The 18,375-nt window shown below is 42.4% G+C and overlaps 1 protein-coding gene and 1 long non-coding RNA gene across 4 annotated transcripts; one reads left to right on the top strand and one right to left on the bottom strand.

The window, feature by feature from the left end:
• The first annotated feature begins 7 nt into the window (after positions 1 to 7).
• Positions 8 to 1,368, top strand: LOC146558404 (uncharacterized). The gene is made up of 2 exons (XR_014888595.1): positions 8 to 255; positions 604 to 1,368. It is a non-coding gene; the product is annotated as an uncharacterized LOC146558404 (long non-coding RNA).
• Positions 1,369 to 10,521: 9,153 nt separating this feature from the next.
• LOC146558403 (Fc receptor-like protein 5) lies at positions 10,522 to 17,770 on the bottom strand. Of its 3 annotated transcripts, none has more exons than XM_085247308.1 (6): positions 17,683 to 17,770; positions 17,577 to 17,612; positions 12,710 to 12,973; positions 12,385 to 12,447; positions 11,666 to 11,950; positions 10,522 to 11,065 (listed from the first exon to the last, which is right to left on the bottom strand). In XM_085247308.1, exons 1-6 carry the CDS (start codon positions 17,711 to 17,713, stop codon positions 10,983 to 10,985), a joined length of 762 nt encoding a protein of 253 aa, XP_085103434.1. In that variant the 5' UTR covers positions 17,714 to 17,770; the 3' UTR covers positions 10,522 to 10,982. The 3 variants fall into 3 exon arrangements, with proteins under 3 accessions (XP_085103434.1, XP_085103433.1, XP_085103432.1); XM_085247307.1 differs by having other exon boundaries at positions 10,524 to 11,065; positions 11,666 to 11,806; positions 12,385 to 12,630; positions 17,683 to 17,766; XM_085247306.1 differs by having other exon boundaries at positions 10,525 to 11,065; positions 12,385 to 12,630; positions 17,683 to 17,766.
• Between the last annotated feature and the right edge of the window lie 605 nt (positions 17,771 to 18,375).

The following is an 18,375-nucleotide window of genomic DNA, read 5'->3' as shown; positions in this document are numbered from 1 at the left end:
CGGAGAGGCGGCGTTCCTTGCGCGCTCACAGATTTGAATGACGCTTTGGAGTTGACGGCACGCCGCAATGCATTGTGGGAGCCCGGCACCATTTTCGGGGTCTACGAATCAAAACAAACACGCTGTGTTGGAACGACGATTACAAGATGCTTAAAAGCAGTTCCTGACCCACCAGGATTCATTGGAATCATAGGTTGGAGGACGTTTTGGGGAAATGGCCGACGGTCGAAGCGGAGAAGAAATAAACTCTTAAAAGTTAGTTCTGGGTTTTTATCCCACTTCATATATACACCAGGACACATGTTAGCATAATGAAAGAATTGTAGAATTAAGTGGAGTCAACAACAGCAGCATAGTGCAGTCATATCACAAATGTTAGCGTAATGAAAAAGTCTTACAAAGTCAAATTTAGCTAACCTTCGGCTAAGTTACGTGACGTTAGTCATATCGCCACTTAACGCGGCTCTTTGGTCGGTTAGTTAGTGTCATCCAGGGAAGACGGACGTTGTTTTGCTGTGCTGTATTTTTATGTGAAGTGTATATATTTATTTTTTATATTGCATGTATTTTGTGCAGTGTTTTATTTAGTTTGCATGTTTTTAGTTGCCGGCAAATTGTCCTGGAGAGACTCCGCCTTTCCCCCCGTTTTTACTAATTGGACACACCTGAGAGAAAAGAAAAGGTAATTTACAGAGTGCTCAAGGACACATAAGAGGTTTGGAGCCGGTGTTCAACAAAAATGTAACACGGAGAATGCGAGACAGACAGAGGAAAGACACAGACGATCAGAGGGGAGAGCGAGAGACGATCAGAGAGTAGAGATGATCAGATGGAGCAGACGACCAGCGACTGGGAAGAGAGATTACCAGCGACTGGAAAGGGGAAACGATCAGAGGAAAAAAAGGCAGATGACCAGCGACTAGGGACGCGTAGCGGCAGTCTGGTGGCAATAACGACAAGAGCCAGCTCGTGCACTGCGGGAGAACAGAAGCAGTGAGACCGCGGTGCCGATTGCAGTTTGAGGAAGCGGCGGGCGGAGTTGAGAGCTCTGCCCACCCGGGTAAGTCTTTGACTTATCCTTTTTATAAAGTAAACTGCCAAAGGAATAGTGACTGCCGCTCCCTCCCTTTCTTCAGTGCACCAGGACGTGGAATGCGGGGAGGAAGGCGAGGACTCCGCTGGGTTTCCCTCTTTTAATACTACGCTGGACCTCTTAGTTTTCTGTGACTTTTAGGCCGTGGTGGATTCCACTGGACTTCTAATGTTGTGTGTTATTGATTTTTATTGTGTCTTCCCTTGGCCAAGGTTGTTTTAATTCATTTTATATTTTTAACTATTTAAACATAATAAATTATATTTTTAATTCTACAGTTTTTGTATCGTGTGCTTTTCCCTCGGCGGCTCCACTGCTCTGCCCGCTTTGAGGAAGGTTTCCTTCCTTTTAAAAAACACAAACCATCTTGGAAACATAATCAGCCTTTCCGCTCCGGTGTCATATTAGTTTAGGTTTGTGCCGAAGCTGGGTCTGTTTGTCAGTGTGAAGCCAAACGTGCTTTAACGTTTTAGGAAACACCGAGCAGACGGTTCATACTTGCCAACATTCAAAGGGCTGTTGGGGGGGGGGGCAAATATATTTTACAGTGTTTATTTATTCGACAAAATACGTTAAATGTCACCGTTATTATTGGCTGGCCGGAAACAGCGGGGGTGTCCAAATTCAGAGGCTGCTTCCACCTGAGGACCCGCCTTCGCGGTCTAAAGAAAGCCGCGTAGTACGTCACGAGCTCCCTCGGTGGAGTGAAACTGCGTCTGCTCCTTGCTGTCTAAAATGTAACCGGGCGCTGGCGTCAATTCTCCACCGTCTCACACTTTGTTTAATCAGTTTTCTGTTTGACGTTTATTCAGCTTTGTGAAAACCCCAGAGGACCCCTCCCGAGGGATTAATAAAGTTACATTTAAAGGAGCCAGCATCAGCTGAGAGATATAGAGGAGAACAGGGGGACAACAGACAGCTCTCTGTAGTTGACAGACTGGTAAAAACATTGAAAACAGTTTTTAGATATTTGCTTCCTGTATTTGCAGAAGTATCTCCAACACAAACTGTAACAGCTGCATGCAGGGAACCACTCAGTCATGTTTATCCTGCAGGACAGGATCTGACAGGGAAAGAAGGAAAAATAAGGGAACCACGGACAACTTTGATAATGCTTTGATTTATCCACAGTACATTTAGTTCAAATATTGTTTCCATCACAGAGGGATTGTGCTGGTTTCAGTGGGGAAAGTATGCAGCTCATTTAAATGTTCAAAGAGCTGTGAAAAGTTGTCCGTTCATAAAGTGTGTCAGTATTTTATAAGGATGCCATGTTTCTGTATCATCTCTCTCCTGTCAGAGCCTCTTCCAAACATCAGCCTGTTTAATGCTCTCATATCTTCAACATCTCGAGTAAATTATACTGCACAGTTTTCTCTCCAATAAAAGAATATTTACTGCATGAGTCTGTTTTCCATTTTATCTGAAACATTCAAGGAGATCTTTTACTGTATTTTGGTGATATTGCCCTTAAATGTGACTAAAGCTTTCATACAGTGGTGATCACGGACATAACTCTGAGATCAGTCTGACTGAACTCTGAAAATCACTGAGTGTTATTTCACAGAACCATAATTAGATTAACTCAAACGGAAACACGCGGTGTTAAACAGTAGTATAATTATCATTAACTGTCAAAGTAAGTGCCTATTTTGCTTGTTTCCGTTTCCATCAAAAATCGAATTAATTAATAATTGTTTGATTTGTGTTGATGAAGGCCTGCCTCCTCCTCCTCACAGTCACTTTTTACGAGACCATGAGTGTGTTTCATTTTTTGTTCTGTCAGTCTTGGATGTGACTCCTGAAAAGAGATTCACCATGATTCTGGTTCTCCTTTCACAGTCAGTACTGCTGGTTTCTCTCTCAGACTGACTGACACACGTTGAACCCGAGCTCATCTTCGAACAGGTAAAGCCACTTATTACCGCACAAAGTAACTGATTTTGTTGTTAGCAACGACTGAACGCTGGGTCTCGCTTTGAGTAACCGGAAGTATAAAACCGGACAACGGAAGTAGTGGTCTGTCATGGCAGCCTACGTACGCTCTTACAGAAACCTGTGGATACAGCTAAAAAACTGCGACCTCAAAACCGCTAGGGAGTTATTGTCACCATATAGAGAATCTAGATATGCGAATATTTTCCTAATCTGGTCTCTATCTTTTTCTTCTAACACGCTTACTTGACGCTTTGCCTCACCGCTTAAAGCCCCAATTAAAATTTCTACTTTCCGGGCCTCAGCTATTTCTTGAGCATTCAATAAACCTTGTATTTGTTCTTTCCAATCTCCATATGAAACATCTGCTTCAGGACCCTTATATTTTGGTACCCAAGGGGCACCCGGATACACCGGCATCATCATCTCTATATCTGCACTCCAGGTGCGGAACACTGCTCCCCAAACTTGTATCCTGTCGACAAACGCCAAAATTATGTAGCCGCTAAACTGGTGGAACTAAATCTTCACCACCACGCCTATACAAGCAGAAAGGGGAGTGAGTGGGTCAGAGCTCAGAGGACAGAAATTTAGCTGGCTTCAAACACACCATTTATTTTCAGGATAAAACACAGTCAGAACCCCAAATACAAGCTACAATCCCCGTATACAATAAAAATAGTGTTTACAACCCGCTAAAAACCCTGCCGGCAGGAATGATTAAACGCTAAAAACACAAAGCTAAATGAATGTTTTTCCCTATACTAAAAACTCCCCCCCAGGGTCCTAATTCTCCCAGTCCCGCAACACACGGGCAAATTCTCCTGAGCTGAGAGAGACAGGAGAGGAACTCCTCTTCTGGGATGTGGACTCTCGCCAGCAGAAGACCAGGGAGGAGGCTCCTATCTCCACCTGACTGTGCGCAATCGTGCAGTCCAGCTACTCTCCACCTCCGCGCACGGCCTCCCTCGTAGCTCCGCCAGATGCAGGCAGAGGCGTACCCCTGCCCTACTGTGGATTTCACGCGTCGCCTCCCACGGTCGCTATTCTGTCCGTCGGGACTGGATCGCCGGGTTGTGCTGGCCGATCGCCGAATGTCTCGTGGCGCCCCACAGTCAGGCCAGAGGTCCTTCTTCTCATATGCTGGCTTGCACACGTTTTGTTTTCCAGCTCTCCACTTTTCGTGTGTCTCTCTCTTTTTAGTCTTTGCGCTCACTATCTCCCTTAAGTCAGTTTGGTGGCTGATAGGCCACCACGGGGAACGCCCCCACCTCACAGGTGCCTACAATTGTCCGCTTAATCCACAGTGGAATAATAAAAAACATATTGTTCAATCAACACTAAACACACACTATAAATATGGAGATAAAATCATGCAATAGGAATATCAATAAACAAACATGCAATATCACTATTACAATAAAATCATGCAAATAAAATCGACACCCTGTACCAACACAGTCTGATCCAAAACAAAATATAAAAACACAATTTTCCACTGTGTGACATTAATAAGTTTGAAACCACCACTCAACCCATTTGAGTTCAGATATATACACTTAAAAGGGCAGGTGCAACAAGCCAAAAATAAAATTAATAATAATGTTGTCCCCTGTTGAAGAAATAGACAAATCTACAGAGGCACAAGAGGCCAGGTCCAGCTCCATAGAGCGAAGACTAACAGAAAAGGGGCAGGAGATGCATGAACAGGAAGCCAAGAAAAATGAAAGGTCATTTAGCAAGGCATATGAGTCCTGGAAGGAGTTAGCAAGAGGAGTTAGAACAAAGCTGAAAGGTTTCTGCTCAAACGAAGACCTTGTTAGAACACAAACGGACATTAAGGCTAAAGAAGTATTAATGCATGAACTGTATGAGCCTATCCGACGTAATCATACTTCTACTCCAGATGTTGTCAAGAAAATGCGTGTGTTGCCCTAACAACAGAAATTTGTGATCTCATTAGTAAACGACTAGAAGATATAGATAAGACTTTTAATGACAGGCTCGAGAAGGAGCGTGTAAGGATGATATTAAGTAAGGAGGAGTATGGATCTGTTTTTGGGAAAACAGAAACAGTTATTTCAGAGCATTCAAAGGGCTCAGATTCATACTCTGGAGCCACCTCTACGACTTCTAGCAAACGTGTGGATGCCGAAGCTGACCTTGCAGCTAAACTAGAACAGGCGAAGGCAATGCAACGAATACATGAACAGCAAGCCAAGTTGAGTAGCTTAGAGCATGAGTGGAAAATCAAGGAAGCACAAATGATTGCAGAAATGACAGCAAAGCTAGAGGAAGAGAGAACTAAACTGCAACAGCTACAGGCAGAAAATGAGGTAAAAGTAGCAGCAGCCAGAGTGAGAGCTTACAACAACTACGATGGATTGGAAAGCCTTAAGTATGAAGCAGATGACAAATCACAACTTGATAGCCAAATCATTGAATCTCAGAATCCATTGAATCCACAGGCTGAATCATTTCGACCTCAGTGTGCACCACCTGAGATTTTGCAAAAGCAACAGGAGGTCAGCTTAACACAGGAGCTTGCAAGCTTGTTCGTCTCCAACCGTCTGCCTGCACCTGAACCCACAGTGTTCACTGGTAACCCTTTAAAGTTTATACACTGGAAGATATCCTTTATGGCATTGATTGGCCACAAAGCCCTCCCCGCAGGAGAAAAAATGTTGTACTTGAAAAGTTATCTTGCAGGTGAGGCACGGAAGGCGGTCGAAGGATTCTTCTATCGAAACTCAGAAGATGCATATCAGGGTGCCTGGGAGATTCTTCAGGAGAGGTATGGAAGTTAATTTGTCGTCCAAAAGGCTTTCAGGGATAAACTGATGAAATGGCCAAAAATAGCTCCCAATGACCCAGTAGCCCTCAGAGAGTTTTCAGATTTCCTTCAAAGTTGTGCCGAGGCCATCCCTCATGTTAAAGGGCTGGCAATTCTAAATGATTGTGAAGAAAATCATAAACTTCTCAAAAAACTACCCGAATGGCTGGTACGCAGATGGGGTCGCGTTGTTGTGGATGAACTAGACAGATGTCAAGAGTATCCACCATTTGCTCATTTCACCAGATTTCTACAAAGGGAAGCTAGAATAGCCTGCAACCCCATTGCTTCTCCCTTCTTATTAACCACTAAAGTAACAGATGAAAGGCTTCCTAAGAGAACCAAGGCACTCAGCACCAATGCTCAAGCTAAGCACTCTGCAGGTAAACCAGGGACCTTAATTTCAAAGCCAAGACCACCATGCTTCGTCTGCAACGATGAAACACACGGTGTCGCCAAGTGCCCAACCTTTGCCACAAGGCTTCCTGATGAAAAGAGAGCTTTCATTCGTGAAAACCGTCTTTGCTTCGGCTGTTTAAGAAAGGGCCACACTAGTAAAGAATGCAAAAGAAGGCACACATGCACTATATGTGGTCGAAATCATCCAACTTGCTTGCACATAGAGAGAATTGAGGGAGCCAGTGAAATGTTAAACAGTGATTCACCATCTGCAGGAAATGAGACAAAGGAAGTCCGTAATGTCATGTCACACACATTGACAAGATACTCCTCAGCTACGTCTAGCATTGTTCCAGTTTTTGTGTCATTGGCAGAAGACCCCCACAGTGAGATTCTCACATATGCTCTGCTCGACACACAGAGCGATTCAACTTTCATCTTGGGAGATCTGGTCTCTGCACTAAATGTGAAGACTCAGCCAGTGCAATTAAGGCTCAGTACAATGACAGCAGTAGACACAGTCATAGCTAGCAAAGTGGCTTGTGGATTGCAAGTTCGTGGGCTCCATAGTGAGTCGCATGTTCAGCTACGCCAGGCATACACAAGGGATTTCATCCCAGTCGATAAGTCTCACATTCCTACAAAGGACACCGCACTTCAGTGGCCACATCTGAGGCAACTGGCAAACAAGCTGCAGCCACTTCAAGACTGTGAAGTGGGATTGCTGATTGGCTATGATTGCCCATCAGCACTGGCCCCTCTAGAAGTCATTGTAGGGTCAGAAAACCATCCATTTGCTCAAAGAACCGTGCTTGGCTGGAGCATCATAGGATCAGCAAATCCATATCTTGATAGAAAGGAACATCAAAGCTTTGTACACAGAGTGGCAGTAAAGGAAATGCCATTGCCTCCGGTCAATGATGTGTTAAAGGTCCTAGAAATGGATTTCAGCGAAAGAAACTATCAAGATAAATATGTTTCTCAAGATGATGTTCATTTTGTAAAACTCCTCGGCAGCACAATCACAAAAAGGAAGGATGGACACTATGAGATGCCACTTCCTTTCAAGGGCAGCTCTCCACCCATGCTGCCAAACAACAAGCGACTGGCTGAAGCTCGTTTGCAACACCTCAAGAGGAAGTTAAGGTCCAATAGGCAGTACCATGACCTAGAGCTGGGCGATATGAGATTTTTTCATATCACGATATGTTTTTTTTTTTTCATTTCAGGCGATAACGATATCTATCACGATATAAGCCAAATAACTATATTTGTAAGATTTAAATGTGCCGTTGCTCACAAGTAAAATGTGAAATAATCAGCAGCTTGTTTTTATTTAAATATTTATTTCCCATAATAAGTTCAACAGGGTAGATGTACTTAAGGAACATGAGACTTTTTCAGATAAATAAAGGCAAATATTGCAAACTACACAAAAGGCAGCCGCTAAAGCGTTTAAGTTTCAAAATAGAACAAACGAAACAGACTAAATTGTCAATTCCACTTATTCTAAAAATAAATCTTAGTTTGTTTTACAGAAGAACAGACAAAACTGACTAACTTTTGTCAATATCAAATAAACTGAGAACTAAAAGGAAATTCTCAATCTCTCCTTGTTGTATAGCTGAGCTTTTCAAACAGTTTTAACAGTTACTTTAGTCTGACAAAAGCCGAATGATGAATTAGCGCTTCCAGTCAGAGACTGAGGCTACGTCCACACGTACACGGGTATCTTTGAAAACGGAGATTTTCCGTTTTCGTTTAAAAAAATAATCCCGTCCACACATAAAGGCAGAAATGAAGGAAAACGCTGCTATGAACATGCCAAAGCAGCAGGTGGCGCTAGATTCCTAACCGTGCGGAAATGTTGGCCAATCAGAAGTCTAGAAGCCTCGGTGGGAAAAAGTAAACAAAGCTGGGGCATAGAAGCAGAACCGAGTCGTATGTGTGGAGGGACAGTAACTGTGTGTATATGTAAGCATTTAAACACTGCAGAGAGTACAATTAACAGTATTGTATTGACGACAAACACCGACAACTAACGCCGAGGAGAGGGGCGGTGCTGACTCACGAGCGAAGCAGCGAGTGAATAAAATCAAACAGCCGTACCAGCCTTATGCTGTTCTGTGGTTTCTAAAGCTGCTTTATCACTGAGTAAATTAAGGAAATTATTTCTAAATGTCGCCTGGAGGACAAACAGATGTTAAATAATACGTCACGTTTCATTTGAGGTTTGATGCTAAACAACAGCAGGACTGTTAGAGCTTATGTTTTTACAGGAATGAATTATTTATGACGTTACAATAAGAGGCAGTTCCAGCAGAAACAGAGCCAGTCACAGGCTGTCACTGCAGAGAAGAAGTTAACTCATTTTTACTTTACTTAGAAAGCTTAGGTCTACTTTTCTGTGCATGTATTTATCCACACAGACAGATTTGGTCTTGATTACGGTTACAGTTTAAAAGCGGCAGAGGTGAATTTAACTGTGTAGCTTTGAAGCGCTCAAAGCAAAATTGTAGAAAAAAACACACAGATGAAACATGGTGGATACATAGACGGACCAACTACAATGACAGAAGACGCGACTTAAATACACACAGAGAACACAGGGAGATTACACACAGGTAGGGAACACAGCTGGGAGTAATCAACAAGACGAGACAGAGGTAAAACTGAACACACACACACGAGACGCAGACCTTCACAATAAAACAGGAAACAAGAACACTACACAAAGACGCAGACTCGACACTGAGAGACAGACAGAAAATGACACATGGAACTAAACCCACACAAAACATGAGAACACAAATAAATAGAAACATGGAACTCTAATAATAATCATCATAGCACCCAAAACCACAACAATCATTCAAAAATAAACTAACAATCAAAACTCAAAATACTGGTTCGAAACTGACCCAGAACCGTGACAGTACCCCCCCCTCCAAGGGCTGGCTCCCGACAGCTCTAAACAAAAACCCAGAACAAAACCGAGCACCAGACCAGGGTGGGCGGAGGGGATCCAGGAAGGAGCGTCCGAAACAAAAAACAAGGAGCACAAGAGTCCAGAGTAAACCAAAAACACAAGAAAACAGTCCAAGAACACAGGACAACAGATCAAAAACAAAACCAAAACAGAGCTCAACAAGAGTCCGAGAAAAGTTCAGGGGGTCGACACGGGGGTCGACAACACAAGGACCAAGACAGTTCCGGAGGCCGACTGTGCACACGGCAACGGCGGCAGAGCAGGCAAAACCAATCAGGAGATTTGTAAAATAGCAATTGTGTATTTTGTTCACCTTGTATATATTGTTCACTGCAGCAGCCTAGTAGGCGTGACAAACCATTTTTGTTGATTAAGTTTTCTCCTGTTTTTCGTTTAGAAAGTTAGGTAAGTGAATTGTCTTTTGGTTGGTTTTCATTTTGTGGAGGAAAGTGTAGGGACCATTAGGGAGTTTTGTTTGTTATTTTTGGCACTGCTCACTGCTGAAGCAAATAAATGGCTTCTTAGCGCTTTAAAAGATACTACTGTTTGTGTTCTTTCTTGGGTGGTGCGTGAGTGGGGCCAATTTGTTGTTGCGTTCAATACACGCCTAGACTAAGAACGTAACACATTGAAGAAACCTGTAGCATGGCACATGGTGGACCCACTTTTCAGTCGGGTTGAGTTCTGGACTTTGACTGGATCGCTGCAGCACTTTGATTCTCTTTAAGCTCTTCTTATGGAGATTTGCTGCTGTGCTTCGGATCATTGTCCTGTTTCCTGACCCATTTTGGTCAAACTCTAGCTGTCATGCACATGGCCTCAGATTTGACTGTAGAATACTTTGGTGTGCAGAGATGTTCATGGTCATCTCAGTGACTGCAAGGTGCCCGAATCGCCACCCCTCCACTGATTCTGTCCTGTAGCTTCATAAAGTAAACAAAGGAAATCGCTGCAGTTTGTCAACAGATCAAAGTGAACTTCTCTTTTTATTGAGTGATATTATTGCTAATAATTAGCCTACACGCTGATCTGCTTTCTAGTGGCTGGAGCTCCAACAGAGTAAATGAATGTGAATGCATGCAAATTCCATTCATTGCTGGTTTCATATATAAAGAGTGAACATCTAGGCTTACAGTGTTGTCCGACAGTCCCTCCTTGGGTGTTTGCCATGCATTCTCTGGACACATAGAAGAAGCAGCAGAAGTCATCTGGTAGTTTATAAGCACTGATGGGTCTTAGATTTGGTAAATCACATAGATTAGATATTATATAGGAAATATATCAAAGTTCGCAAAGATTGTGAAATGGGGGTGTAAATGTTGGATTTTGGGGTTCCTGCATATGTAAGTGTAGAAGGAAATGAGGATTTGTACATATTACCAAAACATTAGGTGAAATTACAGTCATTTAATTTACAGATACCATTAGGCAAAGCTGAACTTAAACCTACAGATCATGGCAGGAGTACTGAGACATCAGTGATACAGGAAAGCATCTATACAACATTGAAAAACATGTTGGTTGTGGGAGGAGTGGGTAGGAGTGGAGTAGAAGAAATCATTTGTCTCTTTGGTAATAAACTGGGCTTGTAGATATGAATATGCAGTCAAAAAACTGCACTTTGTTTACCTCCAACGTTATACATGACTTTGTGCTGCCATAAAATATCAGATCTATTTAATCTAATATTTATTACTTTTACATGACAAAAATATTTCTCTGTTCTGTGCAGTTTAGAAATGATGCTCGATGGTGACCTCCATGATGTCAAAGTCCTCTGTCAGTTTCTGCTCAGGGTGGGGGTGTGGCGCTGTTGCTATGGAGACAAAGAGTTCAGTCATAATGAGGTAATAATAAGTGAGAAAAACAATCAGAATTTAAGGGGACCCATTTCCACATCTGTATTTTTCTTCTAAGGCCCTTCTAAAGTTGCTTTGCATGATTTACACTTCAAAGTAATCAACACAGCTTCACCTGTGCTCAATTTGTCTTACTTACACCTGAGAATTGATTGATAGATCAGATTGTCTTTGTTCTTACAGTATCTCGGATTTCGAGGCTCTCCCGACATTCCCAGTGTGTTAGCTAGTTTCAGTGTTTCCATGTATGATCCCATGCTTGTTTCTCAGTTTGTTTTCTTTATACTATATACTATGCAGACTGCCTATCTGTGCCAAACTGCCTACAATTTTTAAATAAAGATTTAGATTTTGGATTTTTTTAACAGGTCTTCTCTGTTCTGTTTTTGTGTCCTCTCTTCATTAATTGTTCTAACTTTGGCCGTTTCAGGCCTCTAATAGTCTTTATATATGGCAAAGTCCACCACTGTAGCTGCATGCATACAATTATGACAGAAAATAAACAAAAACACAACAGATCCCCTTTAATAGATTGATCATCTGACAGTGAAAGTTACCTGTGGGTCTTTGTCGATATAAAGACACCATTAGGACAGTTGTGATGACATATGGACAGAACACCACCAGGTGGCAGACCACTCTCAAGACAAGTGGTCGGTGAATGGAGACAGCTGGTGGAGCTGAATCAGTAGGCAGAGCTGTGGCAGAAGGAGACGCCATGGCAGTGGATTGGATCGGTGTGGTCATTGGGGTTGAGACAGAAAGCAAAGTTGAGGCAGAAGACAGGGTTGATGTAGAGGGTGGGGATAATGTGGAAGGCAGGGCTGTAGTTGTAGGTTTACCTGTAAAGAGAATGGCACTGTTCAGGTGATTCATGGATGAAATCTAAGATGGTAATCTTAGATGGACGCAACTTTCAGATCTCGTCTGAAAAGTGACGCTATCCATTGGCCACCAGGGGGCAACTCCTGTGGTAGGAAAAAAAACCTTTGGATGGTGTAGAGGTCTATGGGAAACTCAGCTTCCTCACTCTGCGACCTCACTAAGCACCTTCCTGATTACTTTATTGGGTAGTTTCAGGTTAAACAGAACACATAAGAAGTCTTTAGCCAATTAAAGTCTTTGGTTGGATCCGACCTGCAGGTTTGAAAACATCGAAGTGGTGATAGCTAAAAAGCCTGAGGTCTCATATTGGGACTTCACTGACTAATGGGTGACCTCATGCTATCTATGTCCATCTATGGATGAAATAAATGTTGATCATACTGAAAATTACCTGTGACAGTGATCCAGCTGGGTGGAGACTCCCCATGTTGACTGATGTGACATTTGTAGAGGCCTTCGTCAGACAGGGAAACATGAGGAATGGTCATGTGACCTGTCGACTCAGTCCTGATGACGGAGCCATCTTTATAGAAAACAGCTGAGAGGTTTGAATGTGGGGGCTTTGATTTACAGAGCAGCGTGATGCTGTCTCCCTCCATCACAGGAAGCACAGGACTCTGCAGGATCACTCGGCCACCTCCACACAGACACAAACTACAGCATTTCATCCACTGACACACAGCTTCACCAACACTAATTACACACAATATTCTTACCAGTCACAGTGATGTTGACGGTGTTACTGCTTATTCCCTCTCCGCACTCACACCAGTAAACACCACTGTCCCTTCTGAAGATGTAGGTGATGGTACAACACGAACCGACTTGTTTTCCCCACCCATCTCCACACCGACTCCTTTGTCGTTTGGGCGTGTTCCTCCTCACAGTCCATCCAGCAGGGCAGTCCTCAGCCTCACAGCTCAGAGACAAAAAGTCACCTTCAAACAGCTGAGAGCTGCTGGGGCTCACAGTCAGACGAGCTGTGGGGAAGATATGGATTATGCACATTTACAAAACCCTGAGGCAGCCATCAGATTGTCTCTGAGAATTACAGTGAAACAATTAATGCACACAGAACCATCCACAAACACCAACATTTAAGTATGGAAGGTGGTTTTTAAGGGCAGTAGTTGTTTGGGATCACTCCCATTTATCCAGGTTTATCTAGGGTATGGTTAAACTCCATGCAACCACAGTTATTCAGGATTAGATTACATTAGGTTAGACTGGAATTTCTTATATCCCCTGGGTCTTGGAATCTCATCATATGAGATAAAACATACAAACGCTCATTCACAATTTCATCTGTCAGTTTGATTGATAAAAGCACTTAAGATATTTTGTGCCTATTTAACTAATAATTTGGTAACCTGTAGCTTTTCCTGAGGACATCAGTTTATAATCTTCATTAAGGATACCCATCAGTCTCTTCAAATATCTCCTGGAGGAAGTATGCCAATTATCTTTGAATTTGAGATCTGAAGTTGTCAGAATGATTACCAAAACATGTAGTAAAGCTATAATGAATAATAGGTTTGTCATAGAGTAGTGCAGCCCTTAGTTTCACAGTTGAAACCTGAGGACATTGTGGGGCATTTTATAGTCTTTGTGACTCGGGTGATTGCAGTTAATTGCAGAAGATTCATAGTGCAGAGTGATTGTTGATAAAGGTTAAAAAAGAAATCCACACCAAATGGAATGTCAGTGAAGTGGAATCCTTCAGAACAGAGAAATGAAACCGCCAAATGCTGCAGTTCCTTTAATGTCCACCTGAGACTGGCTCCAAAAGTGGGCCATTCACATGTTAAAATGTTCAACTTTAAAGCAGAAATAAACATGTTAATTGAATTGAATTGATATACCTTTATTAGTCCCACAAGGGGAAATTTCATAAGGCTGCCGACCTATTGTACGCAATGGCTGCGCCATCTTACCCTCCGACTATACATACATTACACAAAACATCACATGGGGAAGACAGGTCAGAGAGGTATAACAATGGAAAATGCACCACATGAGAAAGGATAAGGAGAAAAAAATAACTCCCCCCACACTGAGCTCCAACAGGGAGATCAGTTTGAGAACAGAAAAAAACACCTCTGCACATAAAACATGAAAAAACTTTTAATACACCAAAGAAACACATGAAAAGCAACAGGGGTGGGTAAAGGGTGCAGCATCGGAAGGGAATAAGCGTCGAAGGCGTTTGGAAAGGGAGGGGGGATGAGTGTGTGCATATCAGTGTATATGTCTGTGCGTGTCCAGAGTTCAGCTGAGACAGTGTCCTTCGCCCTGCTAGGCTAAGTAAACAGTCTTCCAGCCAACCCAAGTGGCCTTGCATGGAATGGGAAGGAACAGTCTAAACACAGTCGTTATCAGGGTGTTTTTGTTCAGCTCCAGCCTTGAGACCGCAGCTGGCGCCAAAGGGGTATCCGCATGAAGTGATGGCGCTTTTTACTTTAGTGCGAACAGCTCATATGAATTTCAAAGCAGTTCTACAGTCCAACACTGGTCTCTCAATCTCCCGTTGGAGAGCCGCGAGCTTCGCCATACTTGCGTTCTGTGATGTTGTCATTTCATGTACTCAAGGATTCTGAGAACTCACGGCAGTGTGCCTCCCCCGAGATGTCATCCAATTTGCGCCCAGAGATGTTATTCCGAGCTAGCCCTTCCGAGATGTATCCAGTCTGCAGTCAGAGATCTTATTCTGAGTATTCACAGCAGCCGTAGCTTCTCCAAGATCTTATCCGTGCTGCACTCAATGAGCCCATTTTGAGAAACTCATGCCTCTCCCATCGTTTCAATCCCAGTGGGCAGCCTTGTGGGGGTTTGAACAGCCGGTTCCGCTTTCTTAATTCTTCAATAAGTCAGGGCCAAGTCAGCTCCGATCCGCCAGAACCCTGTTATCATGATTCCGAATAGGTAGATGTCTTCAGCACTCAAGCTCACCCAAGCTCAAACTTCTCGTTGAGAGAGGGGTGTCAATTGCATTCAGGGACCAGTTGATCCAATCCATAATTCCTCTTTTAGGTTTTAGAGAACAGACTGTGAGAGAGTGTTCCAGGGAAAAGTAATACAAAAAACACGAGACTAGACAAGGACATAAGAGGCTAAGCAGGGAAGCTAAGGGAGAGGAGGAGAGGAGAAAAGTGCGACCGCCTTCGTCAAGAGCAAGAGCAGAAAAACAAATGTTAACAGCCTGCTACAAAGCAATGTTTGGGTTTTTTGGGTAGTTTCCCTTGTTTTCATAACATAAATTCTTTTATTTAACTAATCCACTTGGATTTTGTTGAGGATTGGCCAGGTGTGGCACGTTAGACTGATAGTTGGATGGTGATATCGGCTGCTATAGATGCCAAAATCTGTACGGCTTTACCTCAGTTAATCAAAGTCACTCAACTGAACCTCTGAAGCATGATTGAGCTGCTGGCTCTATTTGAAGCATTTAAATTATGTTATTGAGCCTCCTGTGTGGTGCAGACCGTTGATTTTTCAGTTTTAATAACTGAAGTTGTAGGAATTGGATTGGTATGTTACTTAGTATCAATTAAAACATAAGTGTCTTTGCAGTGTATCCAGTTTGTGAATGCGGGTTTCTAACCAAGCATGCTAGCATTCATTTATCACTCAATTGTCAAGTCTAAATATGTTCACTTTTTATTTGGAATGGAAAGTTTATATATAGTTTGTGGTGATGGTGAGCAGCAGGTTAGGTCAAGATTCAAGGCGCAGAGCACACCATCTACACAGGATGTTTTCTGAGATGAGAGATGCCCAGTTTACTTATCTAAATGCTTCAAAATCAGGAAACAGTGTCTGTCATCAAGCTGAACAGGATGTTGTGGGTAAGTGAGCAACAGCTGTTGCAGAAGGTGCAATGGTGATCACCTTTCTTTCTGCAGGTCGAAAAAGGTTATGTGAATTCTCTTTTCTTGTTGTTATGGAGTCAGTCTGCCAGTCCGTTTATGCAGACATTGTTAAGAAGGCTCTGAAATGCTGGAAAATAAAATAAAATGAGGCAGAATTTCAGAGCCCTCTTAACTAGAAAATATTCATAGTATAAAAGGTAAAATGTTGCAGAGCTTTAATTATTTTACTACTGAATGACCCACGTTCACATCTAATGTGACCTTTTTTGTCAAGACTAATCACTGCTGATGAAAGCTGGGTCTCCAACCACAACCCACCGACCGAACAGTAGCTATAAGTTTAAGTTTGCAGTCGAAGTCCGAAGCTGACGAGTTTCAACATTCACGAGGTTGTGCATTATAAACTCGGGTCATATCATCAGTGAGGAGCTAACCAACCTGAACTGTGGTGACTGCTATCTTGTGCATGCATTTAAGAGGGTTTCTTGGCCACAGCAAAGCATTCAATGCACACCACTGCCCCCCCCCCCCCCCCCCCCCCCCAGCAGCTCAGCCTCAAAATGAAATTCAAATGAACGTGGAGACAGTACTTTTATGTGTAAATACAAAACTTCAGTATCAACACCACTGGATTACTACGTTGGGCAAAATTGCTGAAGCTTTTTTTAAATACTTCCTTTTAGCTGGATATCATCTAATGATTTGAGAAATCTGTCTCTAATTGCATCTTTTCCTTGCTCAGCTCAACGACCCTTCATCAGATTCACTACAAAACTGTCGGGGTATTTTGTGGACGTGAGCAAGTTCCATTTTGAGTTTGAGGTTATTTGGACGAAAGGTTCCTCTGTTACCGCTGCTTCCTCCACGACAGCTGCTGCCTGCTGTGTATACATGAAGTGTTATACAATACACACACAGGCATGTATGTTTGGCTATATTTGTGAGGACATTTACTCTTATTAATGCTTTGCCAAACCTGTTACGCCTAAAACCAAGTCTTAACCCCTTAAATAGGCCTTTGAAAGGGTGTGAGGGGAAAAAATCCTTCGTCACTTTGAATTCCTAAAATGTAAACTAGTTTGTACAAAGACAACTGGACATGACTGGATTTAGGCTTCTTTGTCTTTGGTTTCCTGTGAATCAGTCACTTCACCATAAAGTATATAGCAGTAAACCACGATTTAAAAAAACACATAATCATGCATGCACATTCAGCGAGCACATATCCTTCTAGCCTTACGCTTTTTAACCATTAATTAATGATTGGTTGTATCTGTGAACTGTAGTTCACAGATACACAGAGAGCATATAAACCAAGAGTACCTTGTTGAAGCAACTTTTATGTATTTGACTACATCTTTGTTATGAAGCCTTCATTTAAAAAAATCCAGATTTAGATGCATATCTATATTTATGTCTCTGAATCACTTTCCACTGAAACTGCCACCAGAAATTACCTTTTATTTTATTTTTATTGTATTAACCTTGATACTTAAACCTTTAGCTTATCTCTGTACCTTTTTCTGTCTCAGCTCAGTTACGAGCTACATGGAAATAATTCATGGGAAAACTACGGAGGCCTGTGAAATTATATGTTCTGGTAAGTGAAAGCATATCTTAAAACATTCGTTTGTTTTTTGTACACCATGTTGTATTTAAACATGTAATTGTATAAAGTGGGGTTTCCTGGTAGAATAAAACAAAGAGATCTAACCTTGATTTGTTGAGCCACACAGCAGGGAGATCAACCCTAAATAGAATAACACTCAGTTAGTTTAAGTTTCACAATAATCTGACAAAAGAATATGTGGTGTACTTACACAGCAGCCACAGGACATATGCACCCTTCATTCTTTCAATTGGTCATATTTGACTGAGACTTAATAATGACACTTCACTCAGTTTACAGTAAAATGAAACTCGCGTCCCCTCCCTTTGTGGTTTCTTTGTCTGAATATAACGAAAGACCCTTTTCCATTCCATAGAAGCAGAAAAATTACGTAGTAAGAGATTTGATTGGACCACAACCTTAAGTTAACCATCAGCTCTCTCGTGGTTTGTGTGTTTTTCTGTTTTCAGTCATTGATTTATATTTTTCAGTATTGGCCTCTGTTTGGAGTTTCTTGAATTGCAGTCAGTAATAAAGACAAGGTGGGAGTTTTGGCTCAGACAATAGTAAAGATCCAAAGCGCAGAAAGTATGACAGCTATAGCTGTAAAACAGTGTCTCATGGGCCCCGGCTGGTTAAGGATGTTGTCTGTTTTTGTGTTCTCTTCACCTGCTGTTTCTGAAAATGTTGGGCAGGTCCTGTCCAGACCCACCCACTGGGTGGAGTCCTCAGGTTCCCACTTAACCTGTCACTCCTGTTTACTCATCAGGCATCCAGTATTTAAGGACCAGCTCGAGCTAGTGACAGCTAAATGAAGCTTCATGAAGTCTTTCAGCCAATTTGATTGCAAAAGAGTTTAATCCTCAGGCTTTATGTGCACACAGACCTCCCTCGCCACCTGCTG

The sequence above is a fragment of the Mchenga conophoros genome, linkage group LG15 (genome assembly GCF_057382185.1).
Source record: "Mchenga conophoros isolate Kocher_MC1m ecotype Shallow Benthic linkage group LG15, M_conophoros_male_GT1.1, whole genome shotgun sequence".
NCBI classification, from domain to species: domain Eukaryota; kingdom Metazoa; phylum Chordata; class Actinopteri; order Cichliformes; family Cichlidae; genus Mchenga; species Mchenga conophoros.
This window is presented reverse-complemented; position numbering and strand designations above follow the sequence as displayed.

Coding starts and splice junctions, on each gene's coding strand:
- LOC146558403 (XM_085247306.1), bottom strand. CDS start 17,713: ATGAAGGGTGCATATGTCCTGTGGCTGCTGT. Junction 12,974..17,576: donor GTGTGGCTCAACAAATCAAG/GTTAGATCTCTT, acceptor TCTTCCCCACAG/CTCGTCTGACTGTGAGCCCC. Junction 12,631..12,709: donor CGTCAACATCACTGTGACTG/GTAAGAATATTG, acceptor GTCTGTGTGGAG/GTGGCCGAGTGATCCTGCAG.